Source organism: Lepidochelys kempii, chromosome 3 (assembly GCF_965140265.1).
Source record: "Lepidochelys kempii isolate rLepKem1 chromosome 3, rLepKem1.hap2, whole genome shotgun sequence".
Taxonomy (NCBI): domain Eukaryota; kingdom Metazoa; phylum Chordata; order Testudines; family Cheloniidae; genus Lepidochelys; species Lepidochelys kempii.
In genome coordinates, this window is record NC_133258.1 from 138,095,098 (window position 1) to 138,119,377 (window position 24,280).

The 24,280-nt window shown below is 39.5% G+C and overlaps 1 protein-coding gene across 16 annotated transcripts in view; it reads right to left on the reverse strand.

Annotated features, from left to right (window-relative positions):
• The window catches only part of RGS7 (regulator of G protein signaling 7), a 428,859-nt gene that overhangs the window by 9,953 nt on the left and 394,626 nt on the right, over positions 1-24,280 (reverse strand). For 4 of the 16 annotated variants that reach the window (XR_012158163.1, XR_012158164.1, XM_073338227.1 and 1 more), the window contains exons 13-18: positions 22,920-23,030; positions 22,276-22,401; positions 9,551-9,737; positions 6,119-6,208; positions 4,739-4,792; positions 3,072-3,152 (exon numbers count right to left, since the gene is read on the reverse strand). Coding sequence is in view for 14 of the 16 variants with exons in the window: in XM_073338227.1 (XP_073194328.1) it covers positions 3,078-3,152; positions 4,739-4,792; positions 6,119-6,208; positions 9,551-9,737; positions 22,276-22,401; positions 22,920-23,030 (643 nt within the window). In the remaining 2 variants the exon portion in view is untranslated. Of the gene's footprint in view, positions 1-1,536; positions 1,574-1,596; positions 1,950-3,071; positions 3,153-4,738; positions 4,793-5,021; positions 5,064-5,846; positions 6,031-6,118; positions 6,209-9,550; positions 9,738-22,275; positions 22,402-22,919; positions 23,031-24,280 lie in introns of those variants that run through there. The other 12 variants (XM_073338225.1, XM_073338222.1, XM_073338223.1 and 9 more) reach the window with 8 other exon arrangements.

Sequence of the window (24,280 nt, forward strand, 5' to 3'; positions counted from 1 at the left end):
GTATACAAAAGCAAAATAAAGAGAAGAATTTTGCCTTTTTGCTATTCATTTCTATATACTCGTAAAACGTATTGTGATCAGTAATAAATGCCACATTTATATAGAAATCTTTTCACCATGCTATTATTGTGTCTATATAGTGCACACCTTTATGGCATCATTGATTGATATTGGTTTATAGTAGAGAATACCAGGAGGGTTATAATTTTGCAGCTATGAAGTTTATGTGGCAATATAAACATGCAGATATCTATAGCTCATCAATATTTGATAGCATGTAGTACATTTAGGATTTTCACAAAATGAACTGAATTACTGAGAGCTTTCTAGAAAGATTTTTTTTCCAGTCTCCAAGAAATACAAAATTGAATTTAGCTTTTCTGTCCTTTATTTTTTTTTACTGTATCACACGGCCAGAAAAATGAATCATTCTATTACAGAAATAACTATATTGTGTAATGAAGGGAAAGACTCAAGAGAACTTTCTGATTTAGCAAATGCTTTTGCAGGCAAGTGTAACCCAGAGTGAGTCTCTGTCCCCCCCTCTATGGTTCTCTAAGTTGTTAGAGGGCCATGCTTTTAGCTTCAGAGTTCTGGGGTACAGCCCCACAAACAATCTAGCCAGGGTATTGTTATACAATTATATCAATTTGTAAACTGACGGGGTGCTGGTTTGCAAAATCCAGAAGTCCACTTTTCACTCTACCTGCCTTACTCACACTGAGTTGCACCTTGCTACTGAAGCAGTTACATTGAGATCAATGCATTGAAGTCACTGAACCTGCTTGAAGAGAAGGGTACTACTCACCTTGAGTAAAGATGGCAGAATCAGGCACCTGGGACTAGTTTCAAAAGGGGCATAGGTGCCTAAGCCTAACATTTAGACACCCTGGGTATTCACAGCACCTAAGTCCCCCTTGTGAATCAATCTAGCCCTCAGTCTTTATCTCAAGCAAAACTACCACAAAAGTCACTGAGAGTGAGGACATCAGAATTGTCCCCAACAGAGTCTTTATGGGGAAGTCCTCCTGGTTTCCAGTCCAGTCACGATCACTGATGTTCTGGGTGATGGGACTATGCCTAGAACTTTTTATGGCTAAATTTTCAAAGAGATGCCTTTGCTGGGCATGCAAACTATCCATGTGCATACACAAACAGGACATTGTACATATGAATATGGGCAGCTGGTGAGCAACTGAGTGCACAAGTACTCCCATTGGCAAGCAACAAGTCCAGATATGTCTGTGCTGTTACTGTTCAGTGTGTGCGCATGTGTACTACACAGTGGCAACTGAAGTGCCTGTGTTTGAATAGTTGGCCCTTTTTATGGCAGTAGACACAGCTGATAAGAGCAGGACCTCCTGTAAAAGTGTTGCTAAATTGAGTTTTTCTGAGTAAAAAAGAGATATCACAGACGATAGAATCATGTCGCAAATACATAGCTCTCATTTTAGGGCCAATTCTGGGAGTTGCCAAGAGTCTGCTGTTTACAATGGGAGTTGAGGGTTTCGGCACCACACAGGAGATTTTCAGCACCTTGCAGAAATGGGCCTATCCGGAACCTTCTTACATCCTGGTAGTGGTGGGAGAAATAAGAAGAGTACTGATACTTTATTCCCACTCCCCAGTAACATGCCAGCACAAAAATAAAAAAATAAAAAAATAAAGGACCAAATACCTATATATCAAGGCAAAATGCTAAACATATAGTTGGGAAGACTTTGTCAGCCTCTTAAATTCTAGCCAACTACTCCGTTATTTCACCCATTCTTTCCTCACTTGCTCTCCTTTAGTGCTATATTCACCCCCAAATCTTTCCCCTGCCCAGACTCTCTTCCCCTTACATTCTTTCTTTTATGCTCCACCATTTTTTATTGTTCTTACCCTATCGCAGAATTGTTATTACTTAATGCAAATTTCCCAAATCATTCTGTGGCATCTACCTTGTTCTGGGGTACAGGGTGACAAAGTTCGAAAGACAAAAGTTATTAAAGGGAGTGGAGGAAAAGTGGAGATACATTTAGAGTGAGAATGAATACATTGCAGAAAAGTTAAAATTTACTTTGAGTAACATTCTTCAACAATTTACTGTGCATTAAATTTAACATTCTGGTTCATATTTTATCTGGGTTTTATCTATATATAGGACATTACATATTATATTAGATATTATTATTTTATTATATATTAGCAGTGACAGCTAAATTTTCTTCTCAACAGCACTAGTCAGACTGAAATAATTTCATCTGCACTGGGCCACCTTTGGTTCAAAACTCCCATAGTTATCCCAGTTATTGTAGGTTGCCACTTGTTGATTGGGAAAAGTTTAGCTCTCAAAAGTCACAGTATGTTGTAATTGTTCCCATGTTTTCTTTACTAGTACAGCCTTGATTATATAAGACATGAACTCCAATTAAACATCTCAGTGAAAGAAAGTATGAGTGTTATATTATGAAATTGTTTTATAGAACAATCTCTTTAGACAATACATAAATCACAGTGAAACATGCTGTGGCAACACCACCATGCAAAAAATAGGGGTTTTTGTTTCAAACTTTTTGTTTGTTTCATAGCTATTTATTTATTTTTAATGAGTTTTAGCTAACAACTTTTACCTGGACTTTCAGTGGCTTTGTCCCATTGAATCCAAATTAATTTCTGAATTTACAAAATAAGATACCCAATATGTATTACAGGAAACCTTTATCTATAATGAAACATCAAAAAATATATTGTTTTCTTTTAGCATGTGAGATACCCCCACAGCCTCATAGAACTTTGTTCTTTCAGTTCACTTGTTTCTTTTATGTTTAGCATAAAATAAATTTATTTTAAGGAGTTAAGAACTCATTATACAGGAGGCCGTTTATGAGAACTGCCCCTCCTCCCTTAGAAACTAAAAACAAAAACCATGATCTTTGCTGAAGCTCTTTATACTTTTCATTTCAACACACATAGCTCCATTAACTGATTGTCACAGCAAAAGCCACAACAAACACATACAGCAGCGTGAACTGCACAATTCAACAGACAATGCAGACAAACTTGAGTATAATCCAAGATCTTTCTACCTCTTTTCATAACAGGTTAGTGCTCGCCCTCAGTGTTGGTGTACAGTTTTTATGGCATGGAAAAATAGGGATGTTTCTGCCCTACAAAAATAAATGTGTTGAATGCTTTAGTTTGAACTTGTACAATGTCAAAAAAAACCCAAAGACTGGCACAAATAAAAATAATCCAGTAAGTGAGGACATCAGTGGAACTCATAGCTGGTGGTGGGAAAATGTGGATAGGAAATCCACCAACCTCCATTTTTACCTTGCTGGAACATCTTTCAAAAATAAATTCTTACTTTTCAGTGAATAAGGAACAGAGCAGAATTGAAGCATGTAGGCAGGAATTTTGGCTGCTTGTACTGTGTCACTGAAATGACATTCAAAGAAACCCCTAGTGCATCATAAGCATCAACTGCTCACAAGGCACCTTTGAACCTGAGAAGCATTATTAGGCTTGAGAGAAGTTGGGGACATTTGTTACAGGTTATTTCCCACCCCTTTCCATGCCCCATTATAAAATTGGCCAGACCCCATCTAGGACAAAATAGGAATAGCAAAAGGAAAGGAATCCAATGTATTAAAAAATGCATCAAACATAGTATTTGGGGAGGCCATCTTAATGCCACTATATAAAGCCATGGTGCGACCACACCTTGAATACTGTGTGCAGTTCTGGTCACCCCATCTCAAAAAAAGTTATATTAGTATTGGAAAGATACAGAGAAGGGCAACAAAAATCAGTAGGGGGATGGAACAGCTTCCATATGGGGAGAGATTAAAAAGAGTGGCACTGTTCTGCTTAGAAAAAAGATGACTAAGGGGTGTGTGTGTGTGTATGACAGACGTCTATAAAATCATGAATGGTGTGGAGAAAGTGAAGAGTGAAGTGTTATTCACCCCTTTATATAACACAAGAACCAGGGGTCACCCAATGAAATTAATAGGCAGCAGGTTTAAAACAAACGTAAGGAAGTACATCTTCACACAACGTGAAGTCAACCTGTAGAACTCATTGCCAGGGGCTTTTGTGAAGACCAAAATTATAACTGGGTTCAAAAAAGAATTAGAGGATAGATCCATCCATGGCTATTAGCCAGGAAGGTCAAGGACACAACTTATTTCTCCACATGTCCCTAAACCTCTGATTCCCAGAAGCTAGGACTGGACAACAGGGGACGGATCTTCTGATAATTGCCCTGTTCTGTTCATTCCCCCTGAAGTGTCTGGCACTGGCCACTGTCGGAAGACTGGATGCTGGGCTAGATGGACCCTGTATGTCTGTTCTTATGATGCACTAGGAAAAGTAACAGCATGAAGCAGGTTTCCAGATGTTCCTTTAGTTTAATAAAAAAAATGAAGAGTGAATTAACTCCATTTTCTAGGGTGTATTTCATGTTCCTTAATGCAGACAGTATGGCTCTCACAGGTCCTTTCCTCCATTTATGGCAACAATAACAACCTGGTTTTCTCTGAGGTTAGTCAGTAAAAGGAGAGAGAGCTGGGGGAGAACTGTAATGAAAGCCTAGTACAAAGCTGCCATTTCTATGTAAAGTTGTAAACTTGCATGAATGCAAAACTTTATCTGCTGTCATACAGGAGTAAAGGTGAGGGATTAGGGTGGTGGTGGGGAGAAAGGTATTTCATCGATCAGGCTTATTAGTTTGCCAAGGTAACAAACTTACCACATTGCGTGTGAATTTCTCAAAAGATGTTCGACGATCCAGTGTGTTTTCCAACTTAAATTAAAAAAAGGGGGAAATAAAAAAAGGAAAAAGAAAAGAAAAGGGGAGAAAAAAGAAGAAGAGCAAGAAACAAATAGAGCAGAAAAGAAGGATGATGAAACAATGGACTGCAAAACAAAGCTCATGTACAAATCAAGAAGCAAAAGTAGGTATGAAGCTGCTAATGAATGCCTGTTATATAACAATGGACAGGCAAAGCAGTTATAATATTTGATTAAAAAAACATTTCTCAGGTGGATCAAACTGGTTTGATTAAAAAGAAAAACTGAAAATAAAAAAAATAATGAAGAGCATTTCTTGTGTCAATGAACTGAGATTTGCAAAACTTAAGGACTTCGCATACACAGTAGCAGCTCTCTGGAACTTTCAACATTTCTCCATATTGGATGTTCAGAAACTAACATTTGAAAAAAACCATACAGTACTTCCATATAATTTTTAGGTTTTCATTTTATGCACAGGTTAGTATTATCAAGATCATAACTAGCTTACTACTACTTCTACATAGGATAATGGGCGTGATTTTGCAAACAGTGTTCCCAACTGATTGCAATAGGATTTCAGAATTTGTGGTGGTTGCAGAATCAGACCCACTAATAACAAACAACAATTTCATTATAGACTTTTGCATCGGAAAATGTTTTGGAATTTCCTTGCATTCAGCACTTTGACCCCCCTATCATGTAAGATGCTCCACACAGTGAGGGTTTGTCTGTGCTGAGCTCATTGCATAATCTGAACCTTAAAAAGCAAGGGTCATGTATCATGGTAAGATTTTTTGTTTGCCTGAGTATAACACGATCTTACATTCATATCAGATTCCTAACCTCATAAAAACTAGACATCTAATAACAGGGAGAGAAAGCAAAATCCTAGGATACTTTTAAAAAAAAATGAAATCAGAAGTTATTCATACCAGTGAGATCAATTTTAAACAAATTAGTAGGTTTTTAAAATAAAAATAAAGAAAAGGAAAATCATTATATTTGCAAATTTGCAAGACTATACTGCAGGCATTTTATTTTATTTAACGTACTTGTAAACTACTTTTCAGTTTAAATTGCTTGGTAACAGAAAGAGTGCTACAATGTGAGATGTAAAAATAAAAATAGGTTTTGGGCTAATTTAACTTATTAAAACATACACACGTGCAGGATCCATTTATCAAACTACTGTATGTATGTGACACTCTAAATAAGCCAACCTGGTTACCTACCAGATATCCAGCAGCACTTGCACAGGGGAGAGAAATCCACGTATTGTAGCAAACATCACCACCACTGAGCACAGTGGCAACAAAAAGACAAGATGGACTAATACCTTTTTCTTGGCCTGTAGCAGCTCCTGGTAGGCACTGGATCGTATAAAACGAGGATAGGAATCACTTTTCATCAGTTTGTAAATGTGCTCCTAAAGAGAAAAGACATAAAATTTAAAAAATTGACATTTTGAATTAATGTTCTGAAAACAAGATGCAGTGGACTAAGATCAAAAAGATGCATAACAGAATATTTAATGCCATTATCGAGAGATACTAGAGATACTAGAGATTATTATTCGTATATTTTTTATGGAAAGAGCACTCGCTGCAGTTCTAAAGTTAAGGCTGAATTGACTTTTGTACTTAAAGTAGAATCCACCACTTTGTCATGTGTGAAGAATACAGTGTACCTTCCCTTTAAATTACAGCACTCCTTCTGTATTGAATGAATTTTCTGAGAATTTACAAGTACATCAGCTAAATAGACTCTTCAAAACTTCCATTATAGATAAATTTACTAAAATTTAATCCATGGGCTACACTTGAAGACATTGTATTTAGGGTTAAATTAGCCATTCTGTTAAACTCCACTCTGTAGTGATACCATGAGGGGTGCAGAGTCAAATGTGTCTTTAAATTTAATCTAATCTGGGACTGCAAACACTATTATGCACTGATTGTAACTGCATCACTTCACTATAGGGCAGCGTTAAAGTTGTTTGGATGCCTTAACTGTCCATTTCCATACCATAACATGTTTGGATTTATTTTAAATTGAACCTTAACTATTTCCTGGATCTGGTTTTCAGATAATTACAATATCCCTGTAATATGTTTATCTGAAAATTACTGATATGTACTCAGACATAAATCCAGTTTAATGTAGTTATCTGGTAGTATTTATATATAGTAGTGTCCTGAGATCCCAGTCAAGATCATGCCCCATGAACTGGGCCACACGATCATACCCCAGGTACCGTTCAGATGCATGTGAAGTCATGCCCTGAAGAATTTACAAATATCTACAGAGCAGAGGCCACTCTAGCTATAGGTAAGCTAGGCAGCTTCCAAGGGCTGCAGATTTCTGGACAGTTGCCCAGGGTAGTAGATTTGGCCTGGTCGCCCATCTGTTATGACAGAGGGGAGACTGGGCCAAACCTGAGTGGCGCAGGGGACAGCATACTAAAGTGTGCCTAGGGCAACAGATTGTGTTGAGCGGCCTCTGCTACAGAGAGAGAGAATGCTCAGAAATCAAATTCAAAGAATGCCCTAAAAACTGAAGGGCTAAAATGTAAAGTAGTCTAAGTCCATGAGTCTGTATTTGTTTTTATACAGCTGGGGTGGGAGGGTTTAAAAAACCCAATATGAATAGAAATATAGATTTGTAAACATTCAATGAAACCAGTTTATAAAATAACTTAAACTCTCTCTTGCAGTATAGGGGAAATGCTGGCACAACAACACTGACCTAGTGAATGAACCTGAAAATGAAACCCCTAACACTTTATACAGTGCAAGCTGAGTGAATGGAGAAAGTAAACAAAAAGGGGACAAAATGTAGGGTAGAAGTCGATCAAATTTTCAAAGTTCTTTCAGTTTTGATAATCTAATGCATTTATAATCTCTGAAAAGCGATCATGTAAAAATAGCATCTTCTAACCCAACATGCTACCTTCATGCATTCAGAGTCAGATCTGGCCCCTTTAGTGAGTCTTTACACCATTTGATTTTTGTAAGCACAGCTAATGCAGCTAAGAGAGAACAAAGATGATTCTGTTCCTTCATCCACAGTATCAACAGAATTGGTTAACAATATTCAGCCAATTAAATCTTTGCAAACACCATTGCAAACAGCAGCCACACAGAAGTGTCACAGAGAATAACTTAACCTGCAGAACTTATTACTGGTAGTAATGCACAAGAACTAATGAACCCAGGTTGCTTCTCAGATTCCAGGTTAAGCTGGCAAAGCTGGAGTTAGAAAAAACATTTTTTTACTTGTAAATTGAACACATTAGATTTGGACTCTACAAGAGACAAATATGGAACCCCATGATGCCATTTTTATAGTGAGTCACTTACAGAGTAGAGCTGTATTTTAAACAAAAATAAAGTTATTTGTTTGATGCCCTAGAGGCTCTTCAACTTAAAACCTGGCAGACCATCACAAGCAGCAAATTCCAGAAGAAGGGGTCCTCTACTGAAAAAGTCTTTGCCACTTAAGCACCGTGGGTAAAGATCATAATGTTCAAGGCAGCACAGGTGAGTCCTATCCTGCTTGCTCTGAGTGAGAAGTGTTCACTGCCAGACTTAAATTATGCTGAACTGGATCAAAGGAAGGAGTTCTGATGGGAAAAAGCCCCTTTGCATAGAGACTGCATACTTCAGACCATACACAAATGGAAAAACTCTAGAAAGAAAATAAAGGAGTGTTGAACTTTCATACCCATTTTCAAAACTAGGATAATGGCAAGGAAGCTTGCTCTTCTTTAGCAATAGCAGTTTAAACATAGCTTTGCTTCCAGAGCTTCTGAAGTATTTAACTATGTAATTTATGTCTTTGTTTTCTGTGTACTGTACCATTAAATCTCTAAAGGTTCAGTGGAGGCAGACATCCATTGTGTGTTTAGTTTAATGCAGACTATTACAGAGGAGACATATATTGTGTGCTCTCTCGTGGAAATTTTGCTGTTTTGTGCTTTGCTATTCTCAATCTAAAACAAAGGCCACTCGGATTGGAGTTATCTGTTTGCTATGTGTATGGTACCATATTTCTTTATTAAAAAAACCTTAGGAAGTCATACTCAAACTGTCCTTCATTCCTAGAATATCACTCCTTGAAGAACAGTTCCTAGAAGCCTACCATGCTGTTCTGTGGATATTACTTTTACAATGAGGTTTATAAGGTTCACTTGTACATAGGTCAGGATTCAGAAATAACCTCAGTACAAGCCTTTGTATTTATTTCTCCTATGGGATAAACAATCTTTCCTTGGAATAAACTTTTGCCTCCTATAAACGCTAATGAGAGTTATGAACATGCATCCAGAGGAAAACAGATTCCTCATTTTGATTAAGAAAAGTCCTTCAAGAGCAGATCCTGAGAGGCAGATATTCATTTGATTTTCTGTAGCATTTTTTAATGCAATCGAGCAAAAGGATTAAGAAAACTGGTACCTGAAGAGAATTAGTTTCACTGTACCTATATTCGCCACTACACCCCCTGCTAGCAGGGCAAATTCACACATCTGCAGAGGGCCAGCTTGAAGCCTTTGCACCACTACAGTCATCAAAATTGTGGCTCATATGACACTTAAGCAATGCATAGGTCTTAATCAAAGGAATGAATTTCCCCCATACTGCATTGATACTGATATTTTTAGAAAAGTGAACACTATATTATATTTACCAAATATGTGTGTTTGTAAGAGTGTGCATCAAGTGGCTGGTGCTATACCTCAGAAGTGCCTGGATGAAGATCATATACTGACCTGAGCATCTTCAAATGTGTATCTTCCTGGGTCCTTCACATTCTGTGTGGTTTTGTCATAACTTTTGGAATCAAGATTGATGGCACTGGGAGCTCCTGGAGCAAGAAACTCCTGCCAGATTTCCTGGACTCGAGCAGGTACTTCACGATTAGGTCTCTTCTTCAAATCTTCAACTGCTAACCAGAACCTATGGTAAAATATGGCAACTTGAATTCTAAGGTTAATTTCTTTCCTAGGTTCTGGTTTAATCAGCCTCTCATGGCCTTTTCTCATTAGTATAGTTTTTAATGACATAAAAAACTGCTTTACAGACATCACAGAAACAATACACAACAATGAGCAAAGTGATAGCCATGAATTTTGTGTTAGGATTATATAGCTTCTGTATAGGAATTGCCATACTGGCTCAGACCAGTGGTCTATCTAGTCCAGTATCCTATATTAAACAGTGGCCAGTATCAGCTGCTTCACTGGAAGGTGCAAGAAATCCTACAGGGTAATCTGCTCACAGGGAAATTTCTGCCTAACCCCCATCAGACAGAGGTTGCCTTGAAGAGTAAGATTTATAGAATCATTGAGATGTAGGGTTAGAAGGGACCTCAAGACACCTGTGCTGAGGCAGGACCAAATATACCTAGACCATCCTGAGAGGTTTTTGTCCAACCAGTAATGGGGATTCCAGAAACTGCCTTGGAAGCCTATTTCAGAGCTTAACTATCCTGATGGTTAGACAGTTTTTCCGACTATCTAAATTTAATTGCCCTTGCTACAGACTAAGCCCATTACTTGTTGTCCTACTTTCAGTGGACATGGAGAATAATTGATCATCGTCCTCTTTATAGCAGTCCTTAACATATTTGAAGACTGTTATCAGGTCTCCCCAGTCTTCTTTCTCAAGACTAAATATGCCCAGTTTTTTAAACCTTTTTTTGATAGGTCAAGGTTTTTAAACCCTTTATCATGTTTGTTGCTTTCCTCTGGACTCATTCCAATTTTCCCATATGTTTCTTAAAGTGTGGCACCTAGAATTGGACATAGTACTCGAGCTGAGGCTGCTGATTAGAGCAGGATAGTTATCTTCTATGTCTTACCTACGACACTCCTGTCAATACACCCTAGCATACTAGCCTTTTTCACAGCTACATTTGGTTGTTGGCTCATATTCAATTTGTGATCCACTATAATCCCAAGATCCTTTTCAGCAGTACTACTATCAAGCCAATTATTACCCACTTTGTAGTTGTGCATTTGAGTTTTCCTTCCTAAGGGTAGTACTTTGCACTTGTCTTAACTGAATTGCATCTTGTTGATTACAGACCAATTCTCCAATTTGTCAAGGTTCTTTTGAATTTTAACCCTGTCCTCCAAAGTGCTTGCAACCTCTCCCAGCTTGGTGTCATCTGAAAATTTTATAAGCATACACTTCACTCCATTTTTCAAGTCATTAATGAAAATATGGAATGGTACTGGACCCAAGACAGACCATTGTGGGACCCCACTAGATAGCCCTCCCAGTTTGACAGCAAATTTTTGATGACTAGTCTTTGAGTATGGTCTTTCAACCAGTTTTGCGCCCACCTTATAGTAATTTCATCTAGACCACATTTCCCTAATTTGCTTGTGAGAATGTCATGTGGGACTGTGTCAAAAGCCTTACTAAAATCAAGATACATCACATCTACTGCTTCCTCCCTATTCACTAGGCCAGACCTCTTGCTATCCATGTAAAGGTCTAATCTTCTTTTGAATCCTGCTAAGCCTCAGCTGTATTTTGTGGCTGTGAACTGTGCATGCTAATTGCATATCATCTGAAAATATATTTCCTTTTATCAGCTTTAAATTTGCCCCCTTTCAATTTCATTGTCTGTCCCTTGACCTGGTATTTTGAGCAACTGTAAATAATAGTGCCCAATCTAGCCAATCTTGCTATACAGAGCACACACACTTCAGGAGGCCATGTAAGGTTATGTGTGGGACCATGGTATGTTTTTTTCCCGCAATAAAATATCACTAAAAAGGCCTTGACCAAATGTGATCAGAACTGTGCTACCTGGAATCACAATTATACAATTATTGCTATTAGGATACTAGCATGATTACCTTGATCACTGTATTATAATCACTATTTGGTTGTCCACAGACTGTACAACACAGTTAACATATAAGATCCCTTTTCTGGGAATCCTGCTAGAAAAACTAGACTTAAACATGGTGTAGTTAACTTGCACAGTTTTATTCTCAGAGAAGACAGGACCTAAGGACACTACTATGTGGTTTCTGCCATCTTGGAGGAGCCAGATGCAATATAGTCTTCCAATATGATGTCAACATGGTTGGTCTAATAACATAGAGAAGCTGGAACTCAGTTGATATTGACTGCGCTCTGGCTTGGACTTCACATGATGAGAACATGATTTGGGAATATGGTTAAAACGTGGTATTGTCCTGACTACAGTGCAAGACCAAGGCATGTTTTCACTGTGTTGAGGAACTATTGTGTTTTACCCAGGTCTCCCAAGAAGTCAGAAATAACACTGCGTACTTACAGGTCTAGTAAGGCTGCTGCATAAACACAGTAAAGCAAAGCAAATAAACAGAACATCACCTTATGAAACAGTTCTTTCACTTCAGACAGTTTACCTGCTTGGAAGCAATTAGTCTCTCACAGTCCCCCTATTCAACTGGCTTAACTCTGAGAAATGGTAGGCAGGGTGGTCACATGAGCCCAGTACTTCTTTGTAGCAGGGGAGTGAGATAAAGATAGGTCCCTTCCCCAGTCACCTGTTCTGTCTCACCTCTCCTTTTTGTCTGGTCAGAAGCTTAAAAGGGCACTTGATAACCTGATTCAGCGGCTTAACTTGTTATGGCTTTCCTTCAACTTGACTTTCAACTGCCTAATACCAGCCTCTATCTTTTGAGATATCTATTTTAGGTACCTATATGGCCTCCATTAGTGTAATATCTGAGTGCCTCACAATCTTTTACTGTATTTATCTTCACAGCACTCCTATGATGGAAGGGAGTGCTATTATCCCCATTTTACAGATGGGGAACTGAGGTATAGGAAGACTAAGGCCTAGATCCTCAAAAGATATTTAATTTATTTGAGCATAAGCTTTCGTGAGCTACAGCTCACTTCATCGAATATTCGATGAAGTAAGCTGTAGCTCACGAAAGCTTATGCTCAAATAAATTGGTTAGTCTCTAAAGTGCCACAAGTCCTCCTTTTCTTTTTTGCGGATACAGACTAACGTGGCTGCTACTCTGAAACAAGATATTTAGGTACCTAAATTGCTTTGAGGATCTGGTGCTCAGTGATTTGCCCAAGATCACACAGGGAGTCTGTGTCAGAACAGGCGCTTAAAATCCAAATCTCTGAAGTCCTAGGTTAGTGCCCTAACCACTGAACCACCAAAATCTGATAGTCTTACTGTATTTGGTCTGTAATTTTGAAAGCAATGCACCTAGAACAGTGTTCTTCTTACACGCGCTTAACAACTGCACAGCACACAGACTAATTCAGCTGACCCAGTAAATAATTCTGTCGAGTTTGGGCAACCTGCTTTGTTGTTTTAAACTGCTTTAGATATTTACATTTCAGAGGGTATGTCCTGCAGTGCAAGCCCCACTTCAATGCACCTACTGGGATTGGCTGATTATTCATGTGTACAGAAGGTAGGTAAAGAGCAGAGAAATGAAAGAAGGAAGATGTTCTTTGTAACCACAGCCATTTTCAGTTAGCCTGACCCAGACATCCATTAGGATCTATCCTAGGACAGTGATCTGGTTTGTTCTTCTTGCCATCACCAATATTTCTGGGAGCCCCACGAATAAACCCAGGATGCTATTTTGCAGATAAACCATTGCCTTTACGCTGTGGTACAGACGGTGATGGAAAAATAGGCGGGAGATAAACTGAACTACTTTGGAGGAACATGTAGCTTCTAGCATGGAAAAGAAAGGCAATCCAGACCCATCTTTATCAAGGTGAGCACAAGTTCCTCACTGGTAGGTTAATTTTTATTTTACATGTCTAACATTAGTATTCCAAAAACCCAACAGAAACCGTGAGACTGTAATTGTAGAAACCTCTTTTAAAATGGAAAAAAAAAATGTGCTGAGAGCTGCAAGATGCTGTCTAGGGAGATTACTTCACTGCAGACACACATTTTAATCTGCTTACTGAGCTTTCAAAACCAAATGTATGCCCTCTTCCCACAGAAGAGCCAAGCATTAAGGCCACCGCCTTGTGTGTGCACAGTCATTTTGCCAGCTATCACACAGGAAATCAATAGCAGAGCCAGGGTTGGAACACAGACCTGCAGGGTCCCTGTGCACTGCCTTAAACACAAGAGAACATCCTTTCTTTTCTTACAGCCCTCTTTCTCAATCATGGTCTCTCCAGTGCACTGGATAAAGCAAGGGTTCTGTAGAACAAGTAGTATGTAAACATGCAATTAAATACCATCATCATGCATACACATAAGGGGCCAAATTAAGACTGCCTGGGAAGTGACATACATAGAATTAACACCCAGCTAATGGAAGAACCCTAACTAGAACTCACAGGCTCACTCTTCCTCACTCCCAATGCAATACAACCACCCATGGGCCAAAGCTACTGGAGCATTCCTATATCTGGAGCTTTAGCTTTGTGCCTATCGTGTGGGGAGCTCTGTAGGACTGGAACATAGTGCAGTTGGCATGTAGGTAGCTTTATGGAGCTGGGTGGAACATTTTGAGGTTTTAGCAGCAACTCCTAACAAGCTCCACTGAGCACGTGCACTTTGTAACTCTGGTATGGGGACAGAAAAAAACCTCTCTCTGACACCTAGGCTCACCCCTTTTCCAAATACCAAGTCTTGCTCCAAAACAAGGAGGCGCTAAAGCTCTTCAAGGGAATGGTTGGAAAAAATGTTAACATTGGCCAAACTACCTATTAATCCTTAGCCTTATTCTCCCTTTCGCTGAAATATTCCAAAAATTCATTCTGAGGCAGAGAGCAAGCATGGAAAATTTTCAGTCTGAGAGATTAAAGTTTGACACCTTTATTAGCAACTGAAAACAGGAGTTAATAGAAAGTGTTAGGCAATCTTAACTGTAGGTTGCTACAAGCTCTGCCTGTTATACCTTTCAACAAAGGCCAGTAACTGTTCTCCATGGTCTGTTAACTGCAGAACTAGTGTCACACTGGCATTTCAGATAAATATATTTAAATACATAAAAACATTTTAAAATAATCTACAACAATGATTAATAATAAATAGCAACAAGAAAAACAAGGTGAGGTCAAAAGGGAAAAAAATCAATCAAAACCAATATGCCTATCTCCTGTATCATTCCCTCTTCCACCAATCAAATCATTTTATTGTGGAATAATTAAACTACAATATATGCATATATTCTTTCAGATAAAGTAAACAAAAGTATGACCATTCAGACATAAGGCTGATATAGTCTGTGTTTCACACCACTGAGCTGTATACAATTATTTGACTTATTTATTGAAAGGATTAATCTGAAGCATCTATCCCTGGTGCTAGACATTTTTACAGCAAGTACGGTGTGTGATTACAAAAATAAACCCCACACAAAATTCCAGTGCACACTGGCTTGCTGAAACTAGAATATTTGTCCAGCATGCTAACCCCATATCTGACCACTCTCTAACCCCCGCTCGCCCCCCCCCCACATATATACACACTACCAAGCACCCAGAACTCTTCTCTCCCTCGAGCTTTCCAGCATCTTAAGAAGTTAACAAATCCAAGGTCTATCTGATCAAGGAGAAGGGCACATTTCAGAAGATGCCCTGCCACTTTTCCTTCCTTTTTAACCCTTTGGGCTATTTTTAGCACAAGTACCTCTGTTGAGCACACAGCTGCTGCTGTATCACATAGGGAGAAAGATGGTCTGTCATCTAGGCAAGACTCAAAACCATTTAGGTCTTTATAGTTTGAAATCAATAACAACCTCCACCTGGAAACTAATAGGCAGACAACATATAAATACTCACTGTTCAGAGACCTCAGTGATACATAGACATGGCAAGGATCACATAAGGAGAGAGGCTGGGATTTTCAAGGGAGACTAAGGAAGTTAGGTGTCTAACTCTCATATTTCAATGGGAACTAAGTGCCTCAATCCCATGAGCTCCTTTGAATATCCCAGAGTGCCTGGGCAACCAACTGATCTAGGCAGTACTGGATCACACTAAAACTTACAGACAGCCCCCCAACCTGAAGCAAAACTCTCCAGCAACCACATACCACAACAACAAAAACTCTAACCAGGAACCTATCCTTGCAACAAAGCCCGATGCCAACTCTATCCACATATTTATTCAAGTGACACCATCATAGGACCTAATCACATTAGCCATGCCATCAAGGGCTCGTTCACCTGCACATATACCAATGTGATATACAGCATTATGTGCCAGCAATGTCTCTCTGCCATGTACATTGGCCAAACCGGACAGTCTCTATGCAAAAGAATAAATGGACACAAATCTGACATCAGGAATCATAACATTCAAAAACCGGTAGGAGAACGCTTCAACCTCTCTGGCTACTCAGTAAAAGATTTAAGGGTGGTAATTTTGCAACAGAAAAGCTTCAAAAACAGACTCCAACTAGAAACTGCTGAGCTTGAATTAATATGCAAACTAGATACCATTAACTTGGGTTTGACTAGAGACTGGGAGTGTCTGGGTCATTACACATTTTGAATCTATTTCCTTAGGTTAAGTATCCTCATACCTTCTTGTCAACTGTCTAAATGGGCCATTTTGATTATCACTACAAAAGCTTTTTTCTCCTGCTGATAATAGCTCATCTTAACTAATTAGCCTCTCACAGTTTGTATGGGAACTTCCAATTTATCTGTATGTATATATATATCTTTTTACTATATGTTCCATTTTATGCATCCAATGAAGTGGGCTGTAGCCCACAAAAGCTTATGCTCTAATAAATTTGTCAGTCTCTAAGGTGCCACAAGCATTCCTGTTCTTTTTGCGGATACAGACTAACATGGCTGCTACTCTGAAACCTTTAAAATATAAAAGGAGGACTTGTGGCACCTTAGAGACTAACCAATTTATTAGAGCATAAGCTTTCGTGAGCTACAGCTCACTTCCTCAGATGCATATCGTGGAAACTGCAGCAGGCTTTATATATACACAGAGAATATGAAACAATACCTATTCCCACCCCACTGTCCTGCTGGTAATAGCTTATCTAAAGTGATTTCCAGCACAAATCCAGGTTTTCTCACCCTCCACCCCCCCACACAAATTCACTCTCCTGCTGGTGATAGCCCATCCAAAGTGACAACTCTTTACACAATGTGCATGACAATCAAACTGGGCTATTTCCTGCATAAATCCAGGTTCTCACATCCCCCCCACCCCCATACACACACAAACTCACTCTCCTGCTGGTAATAGCTCATCCAAACTGACCACTCTTCAAGTTAAAATCCAAGTTAAACCAGAACATCTGGGGGGGGGGGGGGTAGGAAAAAACAAGAGGAAACAGGCTACCTTGCATAATGACTTAGCCACTCCAAGTCTCTATTTAAGCTTAAATTAATAGTATCCAATTTGCAAATGAATTCCAATTCAGCAGTTTCTCGCTGGAGTCTGGATTTGAAGTTTTTTTGTTTTAAGATAGCGACCTTCATGTCTGTGATCGCGTGACCAGAGAGATTGAAGTGTTCTCCGACTGGTTTATGAATGTTACAATTCTTGACATCTGATTTGTGTCCATTTATTCTTTTACGTAGAGACTGTATGCCAACATTTTTATGGCTGATTTAGAACAACGCTTCCTCAGCTCTCGTCCCCTAAAGCCCCTACTCTACTTGCGCTATATTGATGACATCTTCATCATCTGGACCCATGGAAAAGAAGCCCTTGAGGAATTCCACCATGATTTCAACAATTTCCATCCCACCACCAACCTCAGCCTGGTCCAGTCCACACAAGAGATCCACTTCCTGGACACTACAGTGCTAATAAACAATGGTCACATAAACACCACCCTATACCGGAAACCTACTGACCGCTATTCCTACCTGCATGCCTCCAGCTTTCACCCTGACCACACCACACGATCCATCGTCTACAGCCAAGCTCTGCGATACAACCGCATTTGCTCCAACCCCTCAGACAGAGACAAACACCTACAAGATCTCTGTCAAGCTTTCTTACAACTACAATACCCACCTGCAGAAGTAAAGAAACAGATTGATAGAGCCAGAAGAGTTCCCAGAAGTTACCTACTACAGGACAGGCCTAACAAAGAAAATAACAGAACGCCACTAGCCGTCACCTTCAGCCCCCAACTAAAACCCCTCCAACGCATTATTAAGGATCTACAACCTATCCTAAAGGATGACCCAACACTCTCACAAATCTTGGGAGACAGGCCAGTCCTTGCCTACAGACAGCCCCGCAACCTGAAGCAAATACTCACCAACAACCACATACCACACAACAGAACCACTAACCCAGGAACTTATCCTTGCAACAAAGCCCGTTGCCAACTGTGCCCACATATCTATTCAGGGGACACCATCACAGGGCCTAATAACATCAGCCACACTATCAGAGGCTCGTTCACCTGCACATCCACCAATGTGATATATGCCATCATGTGCCAGCAATGCCCCTCTGCCATGTACATTGGTCAAACTGGACAGTCTCTACGTAAAAGAATAAATGGACACAAATCAGATGTCAAGAATTGTAACATTCATAAACCAGTCGGAGAACACTTCAATCTCTCTGGTCACGCGATCACAGACATGAAGGTCGCTATCTTAAAACAAAAAAACTTCAAATCCAGACTCCAGCGAGAAACTGCTGAATTGGAATTCATTTGCAAATTGGATACTATTAATTTAGGCTTAAATAGAGACTTGGAGTGGCTAAGTCATTATGCAAGGTAGCCTGTTTCCTCTTGTTTTTTCCTACCCCCCCCCCCCCCCCCAGATGTTCTGGTTTAACTTGGATTTTAACTTGAAGAGTGGTCAGTTTGGATGAGCTATTACCAGCAGGAGAGTGAGTTTGTGTGTGTATGGGGGTGGGGGGGATGTGAGAACCTGGATTTATGCAGGAAATAGCCCAGCTTGATTGTCATGCACATTGTGTAAAGAGTTGTCACTTTGGATGGGCTATCACCAGCAGGAGAGTGAATTTGTGTGGGGGGGTGGAGGGTGAGAAAACCTGGATTTGTGCTGGAAATCACTTTAGATAAGCTATTACCAGCAGGACAGTGGGGTGGGAATAGGTATTGTTTCATATTCTCTGTGTATATATAAAGCCTGCTGCAGTTTCCACGATATGCATCTGAGGAAGTGAGCTGTAGCTCACGAAAGCTTATGCTCTAATAAATTGGTTAGTCTCTAAGGTGCCACAAGTCCTCCTTTTCTTTTTGCGAATACAGACTAACACGGCTGCTACTCTGAAACCTTTAAAATATAGTTCTTTGCTTCCTAACAGGAGCTAGGAACTTTGCAAAAATGATACTCTCATCTCTTGTGTTACTGTAATATTTGGCCTCCTAGTGAACCAAGCATAAAGCAGTGCTTCCAAAGGGACTTGCTCTCAGTGGATGATTACTAAGCAGGGTGTAATAGTATCCGCTTGATGCATGGAGGAGCAGTTCTGTGAGCCTTCTGAGTTAAATGTTCCACTCAGAATCCCATGTCCTGTACTGAAGCTACAGTACTAACACCCCTGAGCAGCCTTTTTCCAAGAAATATTAGCTGAATGAAGAGCAAGAGGGGACCAACCAGTAGTTACATTGACTAGGGATGTCTCTCATCCAGCTGAACTGCCTCTTTACCCAAGAAGTACAGTATTATAATTTATCAATTTATGGTGCTGACATGGCTTCCCCACCCCATTACTGTAGTAGCTGAGTACCTCACAGTCTTTAATTATTTATCTTCACACCCCCATGAGGTAGGGACATAATATTGCTCCCATTTTACAAATAGGGAACCAAAGCACAGAGACACTAATTAACTTGCCTGAGTCACACAGTACGTGTCTAAGCAGGAAACTGAACCTACCTTTGTTGAACCTACATCCCAGGCTAGCATCCTAGCCACTGAACTATCCTTCCTCTCAGTTTCAGTCCCCTGCTTCAAATTTCTTCACATTGGGTTGCACTCCTTCAGAAAGAATCTAGTGTGGACCATTTTCACTCCCAGTACCAATCCTGATTCCACACTTCTCAACTCAAGAGCATGAAAACAGTCATATTGAGAGTATTAATGATATAACCATGAAAATAAACACGGTTTCATGTAATTGGTGTGGCTCCTTGATTACAGTCTCTTTTTATATCTCCTCCATTTCTTCCATTGACATGGGCACAGGGCTTTACATTGATTAGGAGTGAATGTTTCCTTACTGCCTGAAGCCTGATGCTGTATTTTCTACAGGACATTTCACAGCTTGCTACTATAGTCCCATCTGTTTGCTACTCCTCTAGTTTTGATGACACTTGTTTTAAATTCAATCATGGTCAAATCTGCAATGGGATGACACCTAATAAACATGAATGTGAAGTTATGTTAGTCATGTTCCTAAGCTGAGGAGCTGTTGATGGAAGCAAATCCCCTTTGCACAGTATTAGAAAGATGCTGTCAAATCCCCCAAACTACAAATTCTATTGCTATGTGGTTAATAGCTGTGTAAGCAGATAGGTGCTCTTAAATTTAAAGAAATCAAAACTGAGTTGTGATGGCATTTGGAAAGATGCTGACACTTTTAGGTGTGCCATTGTGCATCAACAGGTACTTTTTGCCTCATTGTGCATGGAATTACTATGTCAGAAATAGATGTTATTTATATCACTGCAATCGGTGGCATTTTGAGTCTCATACATATGAGACTTTAAAATGAGTGCTCTCTAACATATCACAGGCATAGCTTTTTATTTGGCACCCATCACCGCTCAGATATTATGCTTTATTACGCCAATATAGGAACCTAGATAGATAGATATAATGGTAGATGGCACATTGAGAAATTAGCTCCAAACAAAATCCTCTAGGGTATTTTGCTGGATCAGTCACTTGCAGTTTGCCTGTGACTGTAAATAGGATTAGAGGAAAGAGCCTGGGATTATGTGGTAACAGTCTGGTTGGCAGCAAGACAAAATAGTTATAGAAAAGTGTAGAAAACATAGCATATGCTAGGTCGAACAGGTTCATGTTTGAACAGCTGCCTTACTGGGACATTTTTTAAATAAATAAAAAAAAACCCTTCCCATTCCTTTGTACCAGGCTGATAAAAGGTTTGCCCTTTAATTATCGCTTAGCTTTTTTAATTCAGAAATTGCCACCTACAAGTAACATGTTATTTAGCAAACACCCATTGACCCAGATCTTATTCCCTTTGAAATCAATGCAAAACAACAGCTGAGAAAAGGATAGGGTCCAGAATATTTCATGTATATATCTGATCCAAAATTGTTCCATAACTTGTCTAGATAAGGGTTTTCCTGTATTAACACATTAAATCCAAATTTAATGTTGCAGATCGCCAAACTGTGAATATGTTAAATACAGTATGGTAAAACAATGCCCAATAGCATGGCATAATCTGCTCCCAGTTACTCTGGTGTAAATTTGGAATAACTTCAGTGCTATATACTCTCATCTCTAGAAACTGAGGGTGCTTGGCATCTTTCAAAATAGGGCTTTTACACTAGACCAGGCTCTCTCTCCATAATGCTTAGGTGTCTGGTGAATCCCATTTTTAAGGGAGTCACAGCTGGGCAATGAAAAGTGATGTGTGGGTGAAAGCACAAGAACTTAGTATGGGGATGGGGTTTTGATGTACATACCTTTGAGAAACAAAATTCACTTTTTTTGGTCGTAGAAAAGCAAAAATTAATATTCATTGTTAAGTTCTTCTCACATGCATATGGTTTTAATACAGCTTCATTGGAACAGCAACAACCAAAAATGGCTTTTGCCAGTGGTTTGGCTATAATTCTATACTGTGAAATAGGCCTTTTCTGTTCATTGCTTAAAGAGATCTTGTTTTATACTAGAAAATTTTAGATTTGACAAGTTGTCCTACACATACACAGCACCTTTATTATGTCATTTTTGAAGAGAAGTTTCTTGGGGATTTACAAGCTTTTAAAAAACTTGCATGACAGGAGCAAGTCACATCAGTCATACCATGTTTAACCTTACACTAAGAGTTAAGAGCATTTTATTGTTCTTTTTAACCACTGTGGGGGAGATTTTCAAAAGCAGCTAAGACATTTAGGAGCAAACATCCATGGGATTTTTGCTCCTAAATCCCTTAGTTGCATTTGAAAATTTCCCACTGTAAGTTTACTGTCCTTATAATGCTGTATATATTAAAAGATACCAAATGCCCTGTGGTTGGTCAGTGTTTCTGAGACATGTAATATGATGATTTGAAAAAGGATCTCTCTAGAAACTGGGCATGACCAAAATAGTGTGTTTAGGGATACAGACTATTTATATCTTTGTTGGTGTTGGCCTGAGCACCATGAACACCCAAAGCCATCGGAAAATGAGGGCCTGTGATACCTCGTAGGTTTGGACCCTTAAGGAGCAGAAATGGGACTATATCTATAAGGGAGAAAATAAATATAAAAGAATGGCAACAGACACACAAAACATTTCTTAGCTGTTGTTAAAAGATAACAACTCTTCCGCTTCACCTTAAATTTTCAGAGCTGAACTCTGACTCCAGGAACTTGAGAAACTGCTCTCTCCCCACTGTGTCCTTCAATGCTTCATCCATGCCAAAGCCCCATCGCTTTACCCTCTGTTGCCCTGGCTCTTTGCTGGGGGCAAGAAAAAAAGTAGTCACAGACTGAGCTAGCACGTGGTAGTGTTGTATATGCAAGTAATGATGGGAACTCCTAAAGTTCAGCTACAGGTTTCTCACCCTCCAAGTCACTTGTGCTTGTATGGTGTTGTTATACAGAGATTTAATGGTCGGTGCCAAGCACACTGTCAGTGCTTAATCAATGTAGCATAGGAGTGCGCGTGTATGTGTATACACACATACACACACACACATATGGGGCTCCCCTTTTCATCCCCCTTCCCAGTGGAACCCTGTATATTGGCCATTGTGGACCCTGCAGTTTTTCATGCAGGTATATGAATCCATTCAAAATAACAGGAAACTGTACAGCTGAAAAGACCAAGAGCAAATTGGTATGCATGGTAATCTCATTTCCTATCTGCCTCAGTACTGTGCTGCAGAATGTATGGTGGAAATCTGCACATTTCAAACAAAGACAGAAATTATTGCTACATACATTATTAATCGGAAAAGAAGGAAGAAATAACATACCAGACCTCTAGTTCCCAGAATGTAGTGTCATCTGATAGCCAAGGGTTAGAGGGGTCAGGTGGCACAAGAAATGGATCATATTCCACATACTGCTCTGTGTAAGCTAACAGACTAAAAAAAAACCATCAAACATTGTCATGTTAACGAGCTTTATGATCAGAAACCTGTTTTTCAAAAGTAAACTCTGGTGGTGGTGGGATACTGCTTTCTATTTTATCAAGGGCTGAAATAAAATAAACGGCAAGCTTTATTAATACTTCTAAACATTTCTGCATGGAATTTCACTGAAGAATTCCAAATGGATTAATTAATAAAGTCTAACATGCACCCCATGAATCAGGTTTCAGCCTCATTTTATAGATGAGGCAACTGAAGTGCAAAGAGATTGAAATAAGGCAACAGAGAGAAGCTGAAATAAAAAACTAATTAAGTAGATCTGACTCTGAGTCGAGGAGGGCTGAACTGGAAGGGAAGCTCACTGGGAGGCTTAATTGAGGCAAAGTGGCAACATTATTGTACAACAGATCTGGGGATAGGTCCCTGAGCTGCATAGGTGCTGTCGCTCAGCCTACGGCCTGATTCACCAACTCAGCAGTGCAATGGCTCATTCGGGTGGCCAGACTACAGGGGGTTGGAAAAATTACAAAAAAACAGGGCAAACTCTGGTTTCTCTAAAACAGGCACCAGTTCTGAAAATAAGGATATTTCTGGCTTTCTGGGAGATATAGTTGCCCTATTTGTTTATAAAAACTGGGTTGTTCAGTCATATTAATTCAGGGTGGGGTAAGAACATGCAGGATAAGAGTCAGTTAATGATGGTGGTGGTGCCGGGGGGAGAGAATGAAACAGGGGTCATTTTTTTAAAAATTTCTCGGGAATGAACTTAGTACAATGTCCTGGTGCAAAACTGTCTTTCAGGCCCACAAAAAATCATCAACACCAGCGGTGGTACCCGATGACTTCAACAGGAGTTTGTGAGACGGCCACCAATTTGGCCAATACCAGGGGCTGAACTAGGGGCTTCCGGAGCTGAAAATAAGAGATGCTCTAAATGAAGCTAAAGAGCCAGGCTCTATACTGTAGAGCTGTAACAGACACAGCCTCTGTACATAGGGTACAGATAAACATATGCAACATACAATAACCAGTAGGTTACATCTACATTAGGAATTTTGTAGCCTTTTCTCCACACTGGTCCTGAAAAACAGATTTTCCTAGGGTAGGCAATGTCAGGGAGCTTAGTGTACAAAGCAGTTACATGATCAGGCCACAGCTTTCTTCTAAATTCAGCGCTTTTTTTCTGTTTCACTGAACTGAGAGAAATGGCATTAAATCATACCATATTAGCGAATCAGAAAATA